We start from the raw sequence: 18571 nt of genomic DNA, 5'->3' as shown, positions 1-18571 counted from the left end.
CTGTCAATACATGACCATGTCAAATAAACATGTTATTGTTAATGACCATGCTATTAGCCATGTTATTAATGACCATCTCAATATATGAGCATGTAAAACATGATGAGCTTTTCATCATGGCCAAAACATATCATGAACATTGCTATCTAACAGCTAAGTTATTGCACAGAGATCTTGAGAGCTGGATAAGATTCTTCCTTTAGAAATGTGTATGGATTGGAGATTTTGCCAACTTGGCACAAAAGAAAACTTTCCAACCCTCTCATTATTCAAAAAGTAATTATATTAAAATGAACTAAATAGATTACAAAGAAGACAAAAATTGTAATCTTGTGAAGATATAAATTGTAGCCAGTGATTGGGATGTGTTTCCATTATCACTGGCATTTGTAATCTAGAAGTTTTAAACTTCAATATATTCAATTCAATACATAAGTCATTATATTAGAAAATTCCATTTGAAAACCTAGAGAAGTTAGAATGGTTCAGATATAGACATATAGTAATTCTGAAGGTATTTTATATGTTTATCCACTGATTTTTAAATATTCCTTTTCTGTGGACAAAATTCTTAATCTCTTAAATATTCATTAAGCTGATTTTAATGAAGCAAAGTAATAAAAATCATTTTGCAGCAATTCCATAAATGTGAATGAAAATATGATGCATTATGTACTGCAAGTGACCCCGGCATCTTCAGCATGTGAACAGACTCTCACACCCCATTGTCTAATTTTACACTCTTCAATAGATGATTCTCTCCCAAAACAAAATACTTCATTCAGCCATATTGGACCAGTACCTGCAAAAATCAGATACAACTGTATTAATAAGTATAGTTTAGTGTTTATGTTTGAGTGGGACAGAGCCATTAATTTATTCACCAATTTAACAAAAAAAAATGTGTTGATCATTAGCCATATACAAGTTCCGTGCTCTGTATTAAGATTCAAAAATTAACCCCCTGCCCCAGAAAATTTTATTTTCTGTCACTGTGTAAACGACTAAAATACTAAGTAATAAGAGGTGTAACAAAGGTGCATAAAGAGTTCTATGAAATCATAGATTAAAGAACTATTGGTTTCCTCTAATGATTTAATAGTTTTATTTTTAAAAATAAGGAAGGAAATAAACTTTAATAATAATGGATATATGCAATGATTTAATGATCTATATGTATCTGTACAAGGCATATCTAGAACATAAGCAATCCTGGAGTTCTTTTCTTAGGTTCCAGTGTATTTCAGTTTGCATGTGTCTGGTTTACCAGACATGTTATCTATTTTTAATTAAACCAAGAGTAATATGATCAGCAAAGGGCTTATAAAATATCCTGCAAGAACACCATAGATTATTAAGTGCAAACACAAGCAAACAACAAGAAAATGGCACAGCTAACACTTATTCTTTTTGTCCGAATTCTTCCTCAGACACATTAGAAGGAAAAACGGCCTGTCAGCATAGGCTACCTAGAAGACAATTAACTAAATGAACGTAACCGCCACTTTCAAGATAAGGACATTATTTTAACAATGAATAAGAAAACAACTGTTTTTTTGAAAGGAATTCATGGCAGGAAAAGATAACTTTAAAACGAATATTTGGAAATGTTTTTCTGATGTTCTCTAAAGATTTTTTAAGTGTATCACTATAAAAGTTCGTTCTTTTATACTTAAGACATTTGGGAGCAGAACCTTTGAAAAACTTCTAAATGAATGATTTCATTGGGTTTTGTTAAACATATAATATTGCAAACCTCCTAATGAATTTTCAAGAACATTTCATGTTGTCAAGAAACTGATGATTTAGCAGCAAAATTTCAATAAACACCTTTGCAAAACTCGTGGATGGTAAACAAATAACTTAATACTTTAAGCATAATCAACAATGCATTTTTTCCATTTGAATCAATATGATGTTAAAAGGTTCTCTTTCAGTCACAAGAGCTATATAAAGCATATTTAGAAATGTCTTCAAGACTTAGAAACATACCTTTGTGTAGTTCTAAAAGTTAAATGAAGACTTGTTTTTCACAGAGGCATAAATAATGGCACATATAATTACGTAACTCTTAACTGATTTTTCAAATATTATGTCAGTTCAAGAAATAAAAATTAACAACATGTGCATGGTTAATAATGTACATAATTGTATAGCAGTATGTGCCTATAATATATGAATAAATTTCCAAGATATTGGAAATTTTGTAATCACAATGTGGATAACATTTGACTGAACCTTAAAAAACGGAGGTTTTCCGTATATGGAAAAGAAGTCATTCCATATAGTGGGGGCAGCATGAAAATGCTTGATGTATTAGAACAGTTAATGGTCTCCTGGCATCTAAAACACAAAGTATATTAATGAGGGGAGGAGGACTCTTTGGGAAGGTTGGATAGAAAGCTGGGACCATGCTATAAACATTTTTGAATTTTATGTTGCGAGTCACCAAAAGAAATATCATCAGAACTATATTTTAGAATTGTATGTTTGGCAGAAATGTGGAAGCTGGATTGAAGAAGAAAAAATCTATAAGCTAAAAGAACAGTTAATAGGATGTTTATATAGATATTTTCTGTGAAGACATGTTTTTATTTACCCTTAGAACTAGGAAATTTTGATTTCCACATAGAAAATAAATAGGTTCATTCACTTAGTTTTTGAATAATTTGTACCTTCACCAAAAATATCCAAATACAAGACAAGTTGTTATATTTAGGTTTACATTATCAAGGTAACTGGAAATATTGTATTTTTCATTTCATATAATAGTAATTAAATCAATAGAATCCAAACAATGTTTCTATTAGACAAGCAAAGGTTTTCCTGGGCTGACCAATTATAAGAGTAGTAACCTGGACAGCTCAAGTGTTTTCTGAAATGTTTATAAGAGTATTAAGACTTTTCAACTTGAAATTTTAAGGCAGATAAAAAGGAAAAGATTAGGAGAATATGATCTCAAAGTCAGAAACCTTGCCAGGAATACTTTTTGGTTTCCAAACTGCTCTTACTAGGCATATCATGGTCTCTTTTCTGTTTGTGTTTGTATGTATTAGCATGTTTGTGTATGTATGTATGAGCATGTTTGTGTATGCGTGTTTATTTTAAATATATAAAGTCTATCTGAACTTTCTGGAAGTTGCTCCAAAGGGCTATTCAAAAACATAGGCAAAGACTTCCCTGGTGGCTCAGTGGTTAAGAATCCGCCTCCCAATGCAGGGGACATGGCTTCGAGCCCTGGTCCGGGAAAATCCCACATGCAACTAAGTCTGTGTGCCACACCTACTGACTCTGCGCTCTAGAGCCCACAAGTCACAACCACTGAGCCCATGTGCCACAACTACTGAAGCCCGCGTGCCTAGAGCCTGTGCTCCACAACAAGAGAAGCCACCGCAGTGAGAAGCCTGTGTACCACAATGAAGAGCAGTCCCCACTCACCACAACTAGAGAAAGCCTGCGCACAGCAATGAAGACCCAACACAGCTAAATAAATAAATAAATAAATAAAACCTTCATTAAAAAAAAACATAGGCAAATAATAACAATTGCACTAATAATAAAACTACTTCCATTTTAACATCGAAAGGAACCAAAACAGTGGGACATTTATATATTATATTTATTGCATTTATGAACATTTATAAATTGTATGAATAAACATAAGTAAAACTTTTGGTGAAAGCCATGGCTCTGTTGTGTTTGGGAGCATGAGAACAGTATGGTTCCATGACTTCTGTACCCAGGGGACAGTGATGCTTTCACTCTACATTTTGTAGATATAGTCACCAGATTTATGTCTCAGCAGTGCAGAATTTTTACAATCCAGGAAAAGAGAATTAAGGGTGAGAATCCTCTCAATGGCTGAAGTATCCAGAAGGGCATCCCCATAGGGGAAGCACAAGATAGATATTATTCAGTCAATGTGCTGACATGTGAGCACAAGTTTTTAGAAACCATAGTAGAGGAAATCATGAATATTAGAGTACCAAAGCTGTAGTAATAACAATGAACATTTAAGCCCACTTTTTTAAGAATTTACTATGGGGCAGAAAATATTCAAAGTACTTTTGAGCTGTTACCTCACTGAATTCTCAAACAACCTTAAAAAGTTAATAAATGCTATTATAGTGTCGTTTTACTGTTGAGGAAAGTGAAAATCAGAGAGAAAAAGTAACTCCACCCAAGGTCACATAGCTAATGCCTAATGGAGCCAGTATTCCCACCCTGGGTCTGCCTAGTGTCAGTGACTTTAATCAAAGATTTACTGCAATCCCCTGCATTATTAGATTTGGTCATTTAACAAATCTCTTTTGAGTGCCTATGTGAGTGAACAAAAATCAGAATCCATTCTCTCTTGGACTGACCTTCTAGTGAAGGCTTCTGTTTTAGGTAAATGCAGCTACTGAGGTAACATATGTAATTAGTGGCAAAGCTGATTCTTGTATTTAGAACCCTTAACTCATATTTCAGTGCTTTTCTCACCAAGAACATATGGATGTGATAAATATATTGTATTATTCAGTAACTCTGGTCTTATGCTATGTGGAAAAGATTCAGACACAGTGAACATGCTAGGTCTTTTCACATATAATTTAAAAAATTTACTTCTAATAACTTTGTAAAATATTGGCAATTATTTCCATTTCACAGGTAAATAAACTGAGACTCAGAAAGGATGCATGAGTTTCTCAAAACAACAGAGAGAATAGAGCCAAGCAACAGAACATGATGACATTTAAAACTTAGAGCTATTCATTGACTACAAAGAAGCCCAGATAGTTAAAAAAATAATTTTCAAGGATTTGCTGTTTTATTTTTATATTAATATATTTGGGACTATCAAGCCTAAGGAAAAAAATTATTTAATACTCATGTCCCATCTCCTTCCAAATTGTTTTCTGCATTAAAAATTAATGCCAAGGTAGCATAAAATGCATAAAATTTTATCTTCATGTGCACCTCAAAGATTAAAAAAGAGATCTGTTTTTATTTCTTTAGGTAATAACTGTTACTCAAGGATATTTTTTTGTTGCTGCTGTCATTGTTATTTTTTGCCTCTGAGTTATCCTTTCTACTAGTGGAAACCTATGCAAAATTGATGTATATATTTTAGAAATGTTTTTATTCTCTAGTCCTGTTTATCATCTATTTATCTATCTACCTAACCATCTATATATCTACAATTCCCTTTACAATTTGAAGGCTGCATAAGGAGGACAGATTGACCAATTTTGTGTTTCCAAAAGCAGACAACAATAACCGTGTTGTCCATGGCTTCTGGAATTTTATGAGCTTGGTTTGTGATGCCTAAGAGTATGCTTGACAGATGATACCATTTTCTCTTAGTCTCTCTTTTAAAAAGACAAATATTGATATTTCTTTGAGGGATTTGAGTTTCCTTAATCTTCGGTAACACTGCTTTTATTTAAAAAAGTAATCATATTTCAAACATCAGCCAGATATACAGTGACACGATGAGATTTGAGATTAGCTCCTGAATGGATAAGTGGGGAAGCAAAAATCACTAATGGTTAAAGTCTCTGAATGAATTTTAATTACATCCAGTCAAGGCTGGGTGGCATGCATTTATATCACTTTTAAGACTTCTAGTTGGGAAGTGCTTTGTCAACAGTTTCTTCTTTGAGAAAAGCATTCTGGGTTTTTGGTTTTGGATCAACGTTAAAAATGAAATGGGAATCAGAATAGAGAATCGGTAAACTTAGACTATAGTTCTGGATTCTAGTTTTGTGGTTCTGGAGAAGCCACTTATTTTCCCTGTTTTATTATATAGGCAGAATAGAGAGGTGGGGGGTCGAAAGAGTTCTAAGATTTCATTTCCCTTTAAAATTCTGTGATCCTAAGATTCTGAAGAAGCAAGCTCTTTAGAAATGAAGTTCTTAAGGTTAAAGAACTTAGAAGGACAGTCTGCCTAGTGGAGAGACAGGGTGAGGGATGGATGTTGAGCGCTCTCCCCACGACTGGCACAATAGCTATGTGAATGGGGCACGTTTTGTGCCACTTCTGTCAGCTTTACTTAATTTTATATGAAAAGTGGGGCTGTAGTATCTATTTCTCACAGGCACTGTAAGTACTGAATGAGATCATGTAGTAAACACCTGATAAACAGTATTATTCCATACTTAGTATTTACTGCCTTTAAAGTAAATACTATAAGTAAGAGAACAGACATGTTAAGAACCCTATTATAACGGCTCTATATCAGGTTCCATAATACCCAACATCTAAACATTTACATTTCAAAACTTTCAGTGTGCAGGGAGCAGTACATAAGAATTAAGAGTTCTGACCTATTGATATATTTTATTCATCTTTGAGATTGTTTTTACTTCCAAGCACTAATGGATAGTTCAGAGATGCAGAGTTATCCTTTGATCTCCTTCAGTTTATTCTTGTAATTTTTTAAAAATTCCACTCAGAAAATTGATTATGGAATGTGAAAGGGGTAATGAATAAAAGATAGCATTTATGTTTAGAATTTTCTTTTGTTTCTGCTTTTAAGTTTAGAGCTTCAGCACCAACCCCTTTAAATTTAGGAGAAGATGAGATAGCTGCTCCAGATCCAGCTCTTACTTCCTGCATCAGCCGACAGGCTCAGATATGCCTGGAACAAATTCCCGGACTACCACTGTCGTCTGACAAAGCTCATCCAAGTTTGCTACAGGGAGACCACCAGGATGAGAGATTGGAAAGCTTGCATAGGGAGAGAAGAGGCTCGCTCCCCCTTCCCTGCCCCGTGCAATGGCAAGCACCAGAAGCTTCTCAGCGCTTCCTTAATTCAACCTTTTTGTCTACACGGGAAAAGGAAAGAACATTCCACTTTATGCAAATGGTGCAACCAGATGAAAGAACTCATTTAAAGGAGTGTGCTTTAAGCTTTGTTCCTATAAATCATTTTCTTTGTAACTGCAAAACTCATTGTTCTCAAAGCTAATAAGGATTATCTCTGGTAAGCCAGGTTTGCTATTTCAAAATGAGAAGAAAGAAGAAAGAAAAAAAAAGGAGAGGGGGAAACTGTGTCCAGAAAATTGTATTCTTTCCTTAATGGGAGGACAGATACAAAGGAGATAAACTTTTTTCTGCTTGTTTCAATTTTGATAATAATGCAAAATATAGTATTAATCTGATTCTTCTTACTTTCCTATGAGAATGACACATAATTAAAACTCTAGTGCATTCCTCCTCCTCTCTACCCCTACACTCATATTTCTAAGTTTCCTTTCCAGTCTCTGTTCTGCATTCAAAATTGCTTTTTCTTTTCCTCCTGAGTAAAACTGTAAATTTAAGGTGGAGGAGTGGAAAAAGGAGGAGTTGAAACAGCTTTACATGAAAAGGTGGTTTACCATGACTAATCCAACATCAGTTTACGATGCAAGCCTGTTTCTTAAAATACAATGTACAATGAAGCAGATCATGAAATTTATTTTTTAGATTCTTTTTCTCCAGAACAAATCACCTCAGTTCTATTCTTTCTCCCAGCTCATCTTGCTTTATTATTTTAAAATTCTCATCATCATTCTTCAATATTTTGGGACTGAACTCTATGCAGAGAGCTAAAACAGAGCTGGATGTGTGAGGAGCAGAGTGGGAAGATTAGGAGAGAAGGTTACACAGAACGTTTCTTAAATCACACCTCTGTACTGTGGGAAAAACCACATTCAACTTTACCACCCTTGGAACATCGTGAATATCGCTCTACTGTATAACACGGATCTGACTTTTCTACCATTCAACAAGGATGGCAAATAAACTTGTAATTTTACAGTTGGCAGTGCTGCTACCAGTGATCTCTGTCACTCTTGAGCAATGCTATGAGTCCGACTTCGTAATGGGCACTATCTATACGCAGCTCATTTCAGATTAAAATAAATCTGCTGGGTTGTTATTATTATTCTCATAAAACTGAAAGTCTGAGATGTATCAGAGCTAAGGTTTCAACTCCTATCTCCTTAGTTTATACTATAAAACTTTTAGTCTTTCCAGTTCACTTTGGTAGGTATTTGAGAATGTGAGAGGAAAAACAAAATTCTGATATACCTCATTGTTTTATTATAATAAAACTCTAGTCTAATGTATAGGCTCACCAGCTACCATAAATACAAAGCCTCACTGAAAATGGATGCTCATCTTAGAGAAGTAGTCAGTTACCCGAAGAAAACTTGAGAGAATCGTCTCCATATAGCCAAATGACTCATTTCACATGAGACTAAACTCTATTGTTTCTTATATAAATAATGAGCTTTCTTTTTTTTTGGCCAGTATTTCAGAATATGTATTTTATTCCTTTCTTACCAGTGCTTTAGACTAGAAATCCCTAGAGGTATAAGCAAGAATGAATAAAAGCTGTGGGGAAAAGAATATTTTACTTGTGAGACTAGGCCTGCAAGTTAATGGAATCTTAAGATAATCGTCTCCAATTGTGTGTTTACCATCTAGGTTTAGAACCTCAATGGAAGAACAGCTTAGAAATCTATGGCAAGGCTTCATATTCGTAAAAAGAACAGAGCCATTTATTTGAAATATATAATTGTATAAAACATTTCAAATACAATCTGTGGTGGGAAAGTGAATAAGACGTCTTATTCACTTTCCCACCACAGATTGTATTTGAAATGTTTTATACAATTATGTATTTTAAATAAATGGCCTTTCATGCTATGGATCTTAGTTACCATAGAAATGGATTCTTTCCTCATAGAACATTGTAGAAAACTCAGATTGGCAGTTTAGTCTTCCTAAACAATTCACTGATTCATTTGATTTTCTAGTGACTAAGAGTTAGGGATTTTTTTCTTTTCCCCTTCTGTGGGGGAAAAAAAAAATCCAGCTTATTGCTGTTTAAAACAATTCATTTAGGAGGTAAATTTTACAGGTGCAAAGATGATTTTGGTCTGACACTTTTCAAGATGGGGAAGAAGTTCTGAAAGTGTAGTAGAAATGGAAAATTTGGAAATTCCAAAGATCTATTGGATGATGGCAAATTATGGATATTTTCTATTTCCGTTGTTTCTTCTATTCAAAACTCTAAGGCACAAATTAAAAACTGACAGCTGGGGGTTTCCCTGGTGGCGCAGTGGTTGAGAATCTGCCTGCCAATGGAGGGAACACGGGTTTGAGCCCTGGTCTGGGAAGATCCCACATGCCGCGGAGCAACTAGGCCCGTGAGCCACAACTACTGAGCTTGTGCGTCTGGAGCCTGTGCTCCGCAACGGGAGAGGCTGCGATAGTGAGAGGCCCGCACACCGCGATGAAGAGTGGCCCCCGCTTGCCGCAACTAGAGAAAGCCCTGGCACAGAAACGAAGACCCAACACAGCCATAAAAAAAAAAAAAAAAAAAAAAAAAAAAAAAAAAAAACCAAACCAAAACAAAACAAAACAAAAAAACCCTGACAGCTGGGTGCAGAAACTTTGAACATCACCACTCTCTTCTGTCTTGTGCTTAGCCTCTTTATGAAATTAACTCACGTTTCTGGTCTCTAAAGACTTGAGAACCTGGATCCCTGCTAAAATTCATCTCTTAAATTTGATAAAATGGGGCTTCTCTGGTGGCGCAGTGGTTGAGAGTCTGCCTGCCAATGCAGGGGACACGGGTTTGAGCCCTGGTCTGGGAGGATCCCACGTGCCGCGGAGCGGCTGGGCCCGTGAGCCACAATTGCTGGGCTTGCGCGTCTGGAGCCTGTGCTCCGCAACGAGAGGGGCCGCGATGGTGAGAGGCCCACGCACCGCGATGAAGAGTGGCCCCCACTTGCCGCAGCATGAGAGAGCCCTCGCACAGAAACGAAGACCCAACACAGATAAAAAAATAATAATAATAAAAAAATAAATAAACAAATAAATTTTTAAAAAATTGATAAAATGAATTCTTTTCATAAAAGAATAAAGGATATTGTGATCTATTATTAATACTATTTATGTGTTTAGCACAATGCCTGACACATAGTTATTACTCAATAAACTGTAGCATAATAGTACTTAACAATATATTTTATGAATTTAAGAAGCCTATCTTATCTTGTTTAGTCTTTTGACATGATAATTTGACATACTCCAGTATTTTATCATCATACACAAGATTATCTGGTAATACTGCTATTTTATCTCTATTATTTTGCATACGATTTCCTATCGCCCATATCTATCTAGAAGAATAACACAAAATCAAGATGGTCAAATCTTTTTTTTTTTTTGGTCAACATCAACTTCAGAGATACCAATTATCTATCACATATGGACAGTAGAATAAATAAAGAGGAAATACTGACTTTAAAATTCTAGTTTACCTATATATGGCAACTTTTTTCTAATCTGTCCTTCAGAATTGAAGCACTTATATATGTTTAATTATACATAAAACCTATTATTAGGTGCCAATTTAGAAAAAAAAATGAGGTAATAAAAATATCATGGGTAAACATCCATTTTGTCCCCAGCACATTTTCTTCCTAGCTCTTTCAATACATTCATAGAACAAGTTACTGAGTCATCCAGATGAAAATACACAGATATACATGCAGCAAAAAAATTATTCAATTCGACCTCAAATAGAGGGGAAAGTAACCTTTCTCTTCCCTTATTTCTCATCAAGTTCCTTAAAGGAGAAGTCACAATTAGTAGGCATAGAGAACCCGTAAAATCGTCTCTTTCTCTTTCATGGTTTTTCACTGTCCTTTCAGAATACAGGTGCTCCATCATGGACTAAGGTTTGGGAAGTAAATGCAGAAGCTGGTACCCACCACCCACCCTCCAGTTCCGCAGAAGAGAGAATGAGGGAGCACATGGAATTGCCCAGCTGCCCACAAGACCCAGATATGTAAATGACTTTCCCAGGAAGTCATGCCTTGTCTATACAATTCATTGGTTCCTGTTGTTCTGCTTTACCAGTAATTTTCCATATTTTCCTCTATTGTCCAACTAACCGATTGAGTCTAAATGAAATTTAGACATTATATGTTGTCTGAGAGCATCTTTTTTTTTTTTTTTAAATCTCTATCTTTTCATTTCTACTTTCTAGGAAAGGCCTTAAAAAAAGAATCCTGCTTCCTATTCTATATGTTCCTGTCTCTACTTGATTGTACGTACTGGAGAATGCCTACATTTCATTAAAAAAAACAAAAAAATTACCTTGTCCAAAATAAGCTCCCTTATGCACATTTCGAGCACCTTGGTATCCCAAACTCCTACAGATGACCTGTCCTCCACGCAATTCCCAGCGGTCGTCACAAATTGTACCCCACTGGCCATCATGGAAAATTTCCACTCTGCCTTCGTGAGGGCCGCTACCACCAACCAGTCGAACTGTCTTAGATGGTGCTGTCACAGAAACAAGCAGGGCTTAATTTTACATATATGTACATATTGCTTTATGCTTTAAAAAAAAAAATAAGCATTTGAGCACATTTTTCCAGCAAGTTCAATTATTGGAATAAATATTAAACTTTCTAGCACCACCTATTGGTAAAGAGTTTAACTGCAAACATTGTACATATTGGTCAGAGATCTGAAGAGTAAATCTACTCTTTCTTTTTAATAAGTTACATCTATGAAAACACTGCAATGATTTTGTTCCAGTGACTTTAAAATTTTACAGCTACAAGTCTGTGAATGTTATAGAGATTTTTCATACTATTTTTAAAAAATTTTAACAAAGTGATTGCTTTCTTGACACACTAACACACAAACTGGAACATACATCCAGTGACTTTCAGTGATACAGGAGGTTGAGGAGAAGATATTTTATAATATCATAAACATAAAAATAGACCAAACATCCTGTTCTTTACCAAGAAAAACAAGGTAACTATAATGACAAAATCAATTTAGAAATAGCAAAGATATTCCTTGATATAAGCCCCCTGGATTTTGTCCCAAAGTGTTTTTCTTGTTTTGAAAAAGGATGAGATAGAAATCAGACAATTTTCGTTTATTTTGAGAAATCGCTAAAGCAGTAAACTTTGGGAAGAAATATACCATGTTTACAACAAAGTAATTTTGTTCTGCAATGCCTAAGTAATCAAAATTGCCATATATACAGTAAACTTTTATAAAACTTTGATCATGTGCAGTGATTTACATAAATATGAAATGTCTCTTTCCCATTTTTAAAACCAACATACACATTTTGAACCTAAGAACAGATAAAGTGTGTAAGTAGTATCACAAAAAATTTCACTTAGAGTTAGAAAATTTCTTTAAACAGCCTGAACTATTCTAGTAAGTATTTGTTAAAAAATTATTTGGCTGAAGAACAGAAAAAGGCAAAGACAGAAAATAATTTTTAAAATTTACTTAGTGCTAAATAAAATAAAAATATCCTCTAATAATTAGAAAAGCCAATGAATAAACACAGTTCTATTTAAATATATCTTTTCAAATATGAGTTTGAAGAACACCATAATATAAAAAAGCAAGATGTAATTGTTACAACAGAAATATCTCTGTAATGTGAAAATGGAGTTTTAGTGTATGAGTTTTCAGAACTCAGTTAACTAAAGAAATAGTAACTTTTGTTTTCTAATTTGAGTAAATTTTGTTGGAACAGTAATCCAACAACCTGTAAAAAAAATAAAATATACAATTTCCTACAAGCCTGACTGAGCCACTCAGAAACATGAAAAGCAAACACGTATTAACATGTAGTATTACAATTATAATTATTTTCTTGATTCATCCAAAGTATAATTCAGTGCTAAATACTGAATTAATGTAATAATGTCCAGGTGCATAAGCCCTTCCTCACTTAATAAACATGAGTTACAAACATTAAAAACATTTTTAAAAAGGAAAATATTTTGCTATTGCAGTATTCAAACTTCCAATTACTAAGTAAAATACCTGGGTGACCCAATCATTCACTGTAAATGCCTAAGAAAATAGGAAATAATAATCCAGGAATAGATTGTGTAGTTTTAAAACATTAGAGTCATGTAATAGTAACTAGTGCCACTCCCAAATGTTTATTTTTACAGAAGTCACCAAGGTGGACCGGTCTGGTGGCAGGGTCTGATCAGAAACCTCACATATTCCAAAACCTGATTTTTGTAGGTTTAGAGGATTTATCTCTTAGTGGCAGACTAATGTTAAACAGACTCTCGGGACTAAATGTCAATTCAATTTACAACCAGAAATGTAATTGCCTCAAAAACGGGAATATTTTTAACTACTTGACAAGGCCATTTTCTCTCTGTGGGCAATCTGCACAAGAAGTCAAATCACAATCAGTGAATTATTCGTTTAATTAATTTATTAATTTACAATGAGACATAGCTATGAGATTTTGCCTCTGGGTTTGGCCAGTGCTCTTTGCTTAACACATTTTTCTTTATATATGTTAATATATTCCATCAGGTTAGGTGGTTTGACATATCTCTGCTCTGATTCACTGCAGTTTAACTTTCTAAAGGCAATCTTACTATTCTTATTCCCTAGATTTGGAGGAAAGTGTAGAGTACTGATAATTTCTATATATTTTTAAAAGTCTGTGTGTTAAATTAAAATATATAAAATATTTATTACACAAATAGCTCATTCATATTTTTATAAGATACCAGACAAAAAATAAATAATAGAGTAGATAATTTACAAAGGTTTTCTAATCTAATCTGAGAAAATAACTTCAAATATAGTGAAAGTTAACAAGTTCAGCAGTTACTATTGTTTTGTTTATTGAAGGCTTATTTTTAAAGGAGGAAGTAAAACATATATTAAATATCTCTGAATAGAGGAATAGCTAAATTAATTATAGTATATATTAGATGGATAGTTTTAGACTCATTAAACATTCCTGTCAAAAGAATCATACAGAAAATAGAGAAAAATGATAATATAAAATTTAAGTGACTATATTAACATTAATGTTTCATTTTAATATGCAAAAAAATTGATATATAAAAAGATTAGAAGGAAGTATCCAAGCATATTGACAGTAATTTTGTACAGGGGACAGAAATTGAATATAAAATCTTTTTCTTATTTTCTGAAATTATATTATTTTTAAAACTAAGATTAATTTAATTAAAATAAGTGGTGGCCAGATAGTCACTAATGTCCTTACTGTTTTAAAGGGTCTATGATTCAAGTGAAGCTGAAATTCATAAAATTGAGGGAAAGCACAAGCTCAGAATGAGAGATATAGTATAATGTCATTTATATAAAACACAGAAAATAATACCATCTATCATTTATGTAAACATATATATGTAGTAAATATATAAAAACATGAATAGAAAGAAACATGTAAACTCCATGATAGAAGTTTAACCTGGAAAAGCAAGGGAGGCAGGCATAAATGGGGCTTCATCTGTGCTAGTTAACATGATATTTCTTAAAAGAGAAATATGTGTAGTCCGTATGGTAAAAGGACAACACCTCTAAAATGTGGGTGGTGTGTACATGACTATGTATTAGCTATTTGTTGTAAATGTTCTTCCTTCTTTTCTTTATATTTGAAATCTATTTTATTTAAAGAAGAAATCTATTTTATTTAAAGTCCCATGTTCACAGGGACACTGATGGAGCCATCTATGAGTCCAAAATAAATTATAAAAGTGCTTCATATACAAGTCTTTTCTTGAAAGTTAGGGAAAAAATATTATGAATCTACTATGTTTGAGACAGGAAGAGGTCAGGGCACAACCTTTAAAAGAATGACATAGCCATTGAAGACACAACAAACTGGTTAGAACAACTAGGTCCGAGATGGCGGACAAGTTGACTTCTACTAGACCTTGAGCCTCATTATACACTCATTGTAATACATCAGCATACTAAATGACATACCCACAGGCACCATGACGGTTCTGAGGCCAACCATAAAAGGTCAAAAAGTAGGCGATGACCCAATTCCTGGAAATCTCCACTCCGTCCCCAAAACAGTTGGAATAATCCTCCCACTCATTAGCCTATGAAATTGCCCAGCCTATAAAAACTAACCACCCATATTTTGGGGACTCTTGCCTTCTGAGATGCCCCATACACTGTCTATGAAGTGTGTATCTCCCTGAATAAAACTTCTTTTACTTTACTATGGCTCGCTCTTGCATTCTTCCCTGCGCAAAGCCAAGAACCCACACTTGGTGGCAGTCCCAGCGACTCACATGAGACCTGGGACGTGACCATCCTCTCGTGCCCCACTTTCTTTCCTGCAACAAGCTCTAGTAGACAAAATTTTAATTTGAAAAGCGAAGTCAGGAAGAATGTAGACTATGGGGTGTCTTTGCATTGTGTCCATCACTGCTACTTGAGTGGAAGTAAAGAACTGAGGTTAAAATGTAAAATGACTTTTGAGGAGTGTAGCCATTTCATTTCAATTATTATCACATTGTTTACCTCATGGTCATGCTTTCTTTTTTTTGTATCATTTATTAGAATTAGGATTTAGGGTTAAATTTATCACTCAATAGTAATTATTATATTTGAGTTTCAAATGTAACAAAAATTTTTTTTAAAAAGTCTGGTTGCAAGTTGACCCAGAAGTCCTTGCAATATGGCAAAATTCCTCTAGAAAGGGAACTGATTTTTTAATTTAAGATAATTAGCTTAATGAGGTATTTAGCTATGAAAGGCACATCCTGGTGTGAAATAAAACTCATTTTATGGCAAGACAAGAAAAATTTAAACATAAAAAAATTTTCTCTGCCCTTTGGATTCCACTCTCCCTTCTACTGTGCATCGTGTATCTGCCTTATGCATCGACCAGACCTCCCCCATCAGCAGAAATACCTGCTCAACCATAAAGAACAACATTCTCCTAGCATTAGCAAGACAACTCCTTCAAAGATAACATTCCTTCTTGATCTTGTACGGGATCACATGACTTACCACGATGACCCTTAGAGCTGGATCATGTAAACTGTCAATAATACATCATTTGATGTACAGCCCTCTGTCTCAAAAAACTTATATAACTGTGCCTTGACTTCTAATGGGCGGAACAGTTCTCAGACCTGAGATGCTCTTGCTGAGTTATAATCCTCAAATTTGGCCCGAATACAATTTTCCATTTCTTTCTTAGATTGACTGATTTTTTTTTTTTTTTTTTTTTTTACACTGGATATCAGATGTTTGGAGAAATAGGTTGAATTTCTTGGAAAAATAATTTAACAGATTTTGAATCTTACTCCAGAAGTCAAAGAAAACAAGTATTTTGGAAGTCCCCAAACAGGGTAAAGAGGAGAAACCAGAGGGAGAAGATTTCAGTGGAGCAGGGGTATGCAAGGTATTTTGATGGCAGGGGAGAGACTGCGGAGAGTGGCCAGTGAGGAAAATTTGGAATCTAATCTAGCCAGGAATTTCGACACAGTAAAGTCTAAGGTTCAACTTGAAAGTTGTAGACTCTTCTGCTCACATTTTCCTGTTATGAATCAGTCTTCAGTAAAATTCTCTTAGATCCCCAGGTGGAGCTAGGGGACATCCTCAAATGAAGGGCGAGGTGTGGCACTCACTGTTGGAATGAGTGACGTGGGGGGAAAGGAGCGACCACAGATGCATAGGCATGTGAGTTTCCTAGGGCTACGATATTAAATGGTCACAATTTGTGCAGCTTAAAACAACAGAAATTTATTCTCACAGTTCTGGAGGTCAGAAGTCTGAAATCAAGATGTCTGCAGGGCTGTTTTCTCTTTGAAGGCTCTGGGGAGAAATCCTTCCTTGCCTTGTCTTAGGTTCTCATGACTCCGGCCAGTCTCAGTGTTCTTTGGCTTGTAACCGAATCACTCTAATCCCTGCCTCTGTCTCCAGGTTTTCACCGCGTTTCTGTGGCCTCCTCTTCTTATAAAAACGCCAGTTGTTAGCTTTAGGGCCCACATGAATCCAACATGACCTCATCTTAGACTAACTACACCTGCAAAGACCCTACTTTCAAATAAGGTCGCATCCTGAGGTTTCAGGAGCACATGAATTTCTAGAAACCCTATTAAACCCACTATCACAGCCGTGGCAGAGATTTGAATGAGGAGACATGGGGAATATAATTTTTCCATATTTTCGTCAATCTACTTCAGACAAGAGGCACTGGAATTGCCTTAGAATGTGAGGTTGGTGCTCAAACAATTTTATTTCAATATTAAAGAACTGACCCCCAAGATTTGAGGACTGCAGAATAGCTGGGTAGTAGACATTTGGTTACATTGGAAATTAGTGGCTTAGCAAAGTTAACCATGATGACACTGAACACCCATAGTTCAGCGACTGAATAATTGAAAGACTGAGAATGTGTTGCGTCAAAATAAACTGTACTAAACCTCAGATGATATTGAGTAAATCTATTATAACTTTAAAGTTCTTACTTCGCAGTGGATTAAGCAGGATATGAGTGACAATTCAGGTGAAGCAGGGGATAAGAATAACTGTAGTACCCCGGGAAAGGGTCAGGATCTAGGTTAAGCCACAGCTGGAGATATTTCTGGGACACTTCATGTGCAAGCAAGTAACTGTGCTGTTCTAGGGAATCTCGTCTTGAGATTCACATTGTAGGGCAATGCATGGCCAGAGAAGCCAGGTTAAGGGAGCAAATGTTAGGTTGTTAACTGGGAATTCTTTGGTGGTCCAGTGGTTAGGACTTCGTGCTCTCACTGCCGAGGGCCCGGGTTCAATCCCTGGTCAGGGAACTAAGATCCCACAAGTCACCTGGTGCGGCCAAAAAAAGGCTGGAACCTATAACCTGTATTCGGTAAGTGCTTGAATTGGAACAAAAGAAACAATCTTGTATTAGTGTAAGACTACATTTACTGCAGAACAGGAAGCCAGGACCTGGTTCTCTGAAGAAGAAAGCCATTTGGTCCTCCGAGGTCGTGGAGGCATGGGAAGTGGCGTGTTGGGTCTCCCTACTCCATCTGAACTCCAGCACATAACTGGAGGAATTTCAAATTTTGCTAATGCAGAAGACCTGGCTGGAACCGTATTGATGTTTTTTTTTTTTCTTCTTTCTCATTAGCTCTGGTGAGAGTCAGGCTGTAAGTCAGCTGGGATAACTCCTAAACAGGACCTGTGCTAACCACTGGATTCATTACTGATTTAAATCTCTATTTCAATTTACAAGACATATTAGTTATACATATTACAAAGAAACACATGTATTGTGTTAATGGAATACTATACGTTTTTAGCGCCCATTTATGGAATCATGTAAAGCTTGAAACACCACGTAACTGTCAAGAAATAGCAGCATTTATCTAAGTTAGCTGGAGACACCACTGCTCAGCTACACTCTGCTCTGCTGAAGCCTAGCTGGGCTACTGAGAAAAGGACAGTGAGAGGTTAAACAAGAGACACAATAAAAGAAGAGGACATCAAAGCAACCACATTATATTGAAAAAAAAAATGTTCAAATTGAGCCAGTTACTGAAATAAAGATAGAATATTAGCAGGTAGCTTCTTCCCCTTGTGCATATGAGTAATTCTCAATCCAATAATGGAGGCTAGGTAAGCATTCTAGAAAGACTATGTTTCTGAGTTAATATACTTGGGGGAAGAGACTGGAGGCAATGGCTGGAATGGGATATGAAAGAAGAAACATAAACTAACAGAGATTAATTGAGAATGCTTTTTGGGAATTTGA

At 35.2% G+C, this 18571-nt stretch overlaps 1 protein-coding gene across 3 annotated transcripts in view; it reads right to left on the bottom strand.

Annotated features, from left to right (window-relative positions):
- Positions 1–668: 668 nt before the first annotated feature.
- MSR1 (macrophage scavenger receptor 1) overlaps positions 669–18571 on the bottom strand; it is a 161116-nt gene continuing 143213 nt past the window's right edge. For all 3 annotated transcript variants that reach the window (XM_061177282.1, XM_061177284.1, XM_061177283.1), the window contains exons 9-10: positions 11140–11328; positions 669–802 (exon numbers count right to left, since the gene is read on the bottom strand). In XM_061177282.1, the coding sequence (XP_061033265.1) occupies positions 669–802; positions 11140–11328 (323 nt within the window). The remainder of the gene's footprint in view (positions 803–11139; positions 11329–18571) is intronic.

Source organism: Eubalaena glacialis, chromosome 20, assembly GCF_028564815.1.
Source record: "Eubalaena glacialis isolate mEubGla1 chromosome 20, mEubGla1.1.hap2.+ XY, whole genome shotgun sequence".
NCBI classification, from domain to species: Eukaryota; Metazoa; Chordata; class Mammalia; order Artiodactyla; family Balaenidae; genus Eubalaena; species Eubalaena glacialis.
Note: the sequence above shows the minus strand (reverse complement) of the source record. Positions and strands in the feature narration are given on the sequence as shown.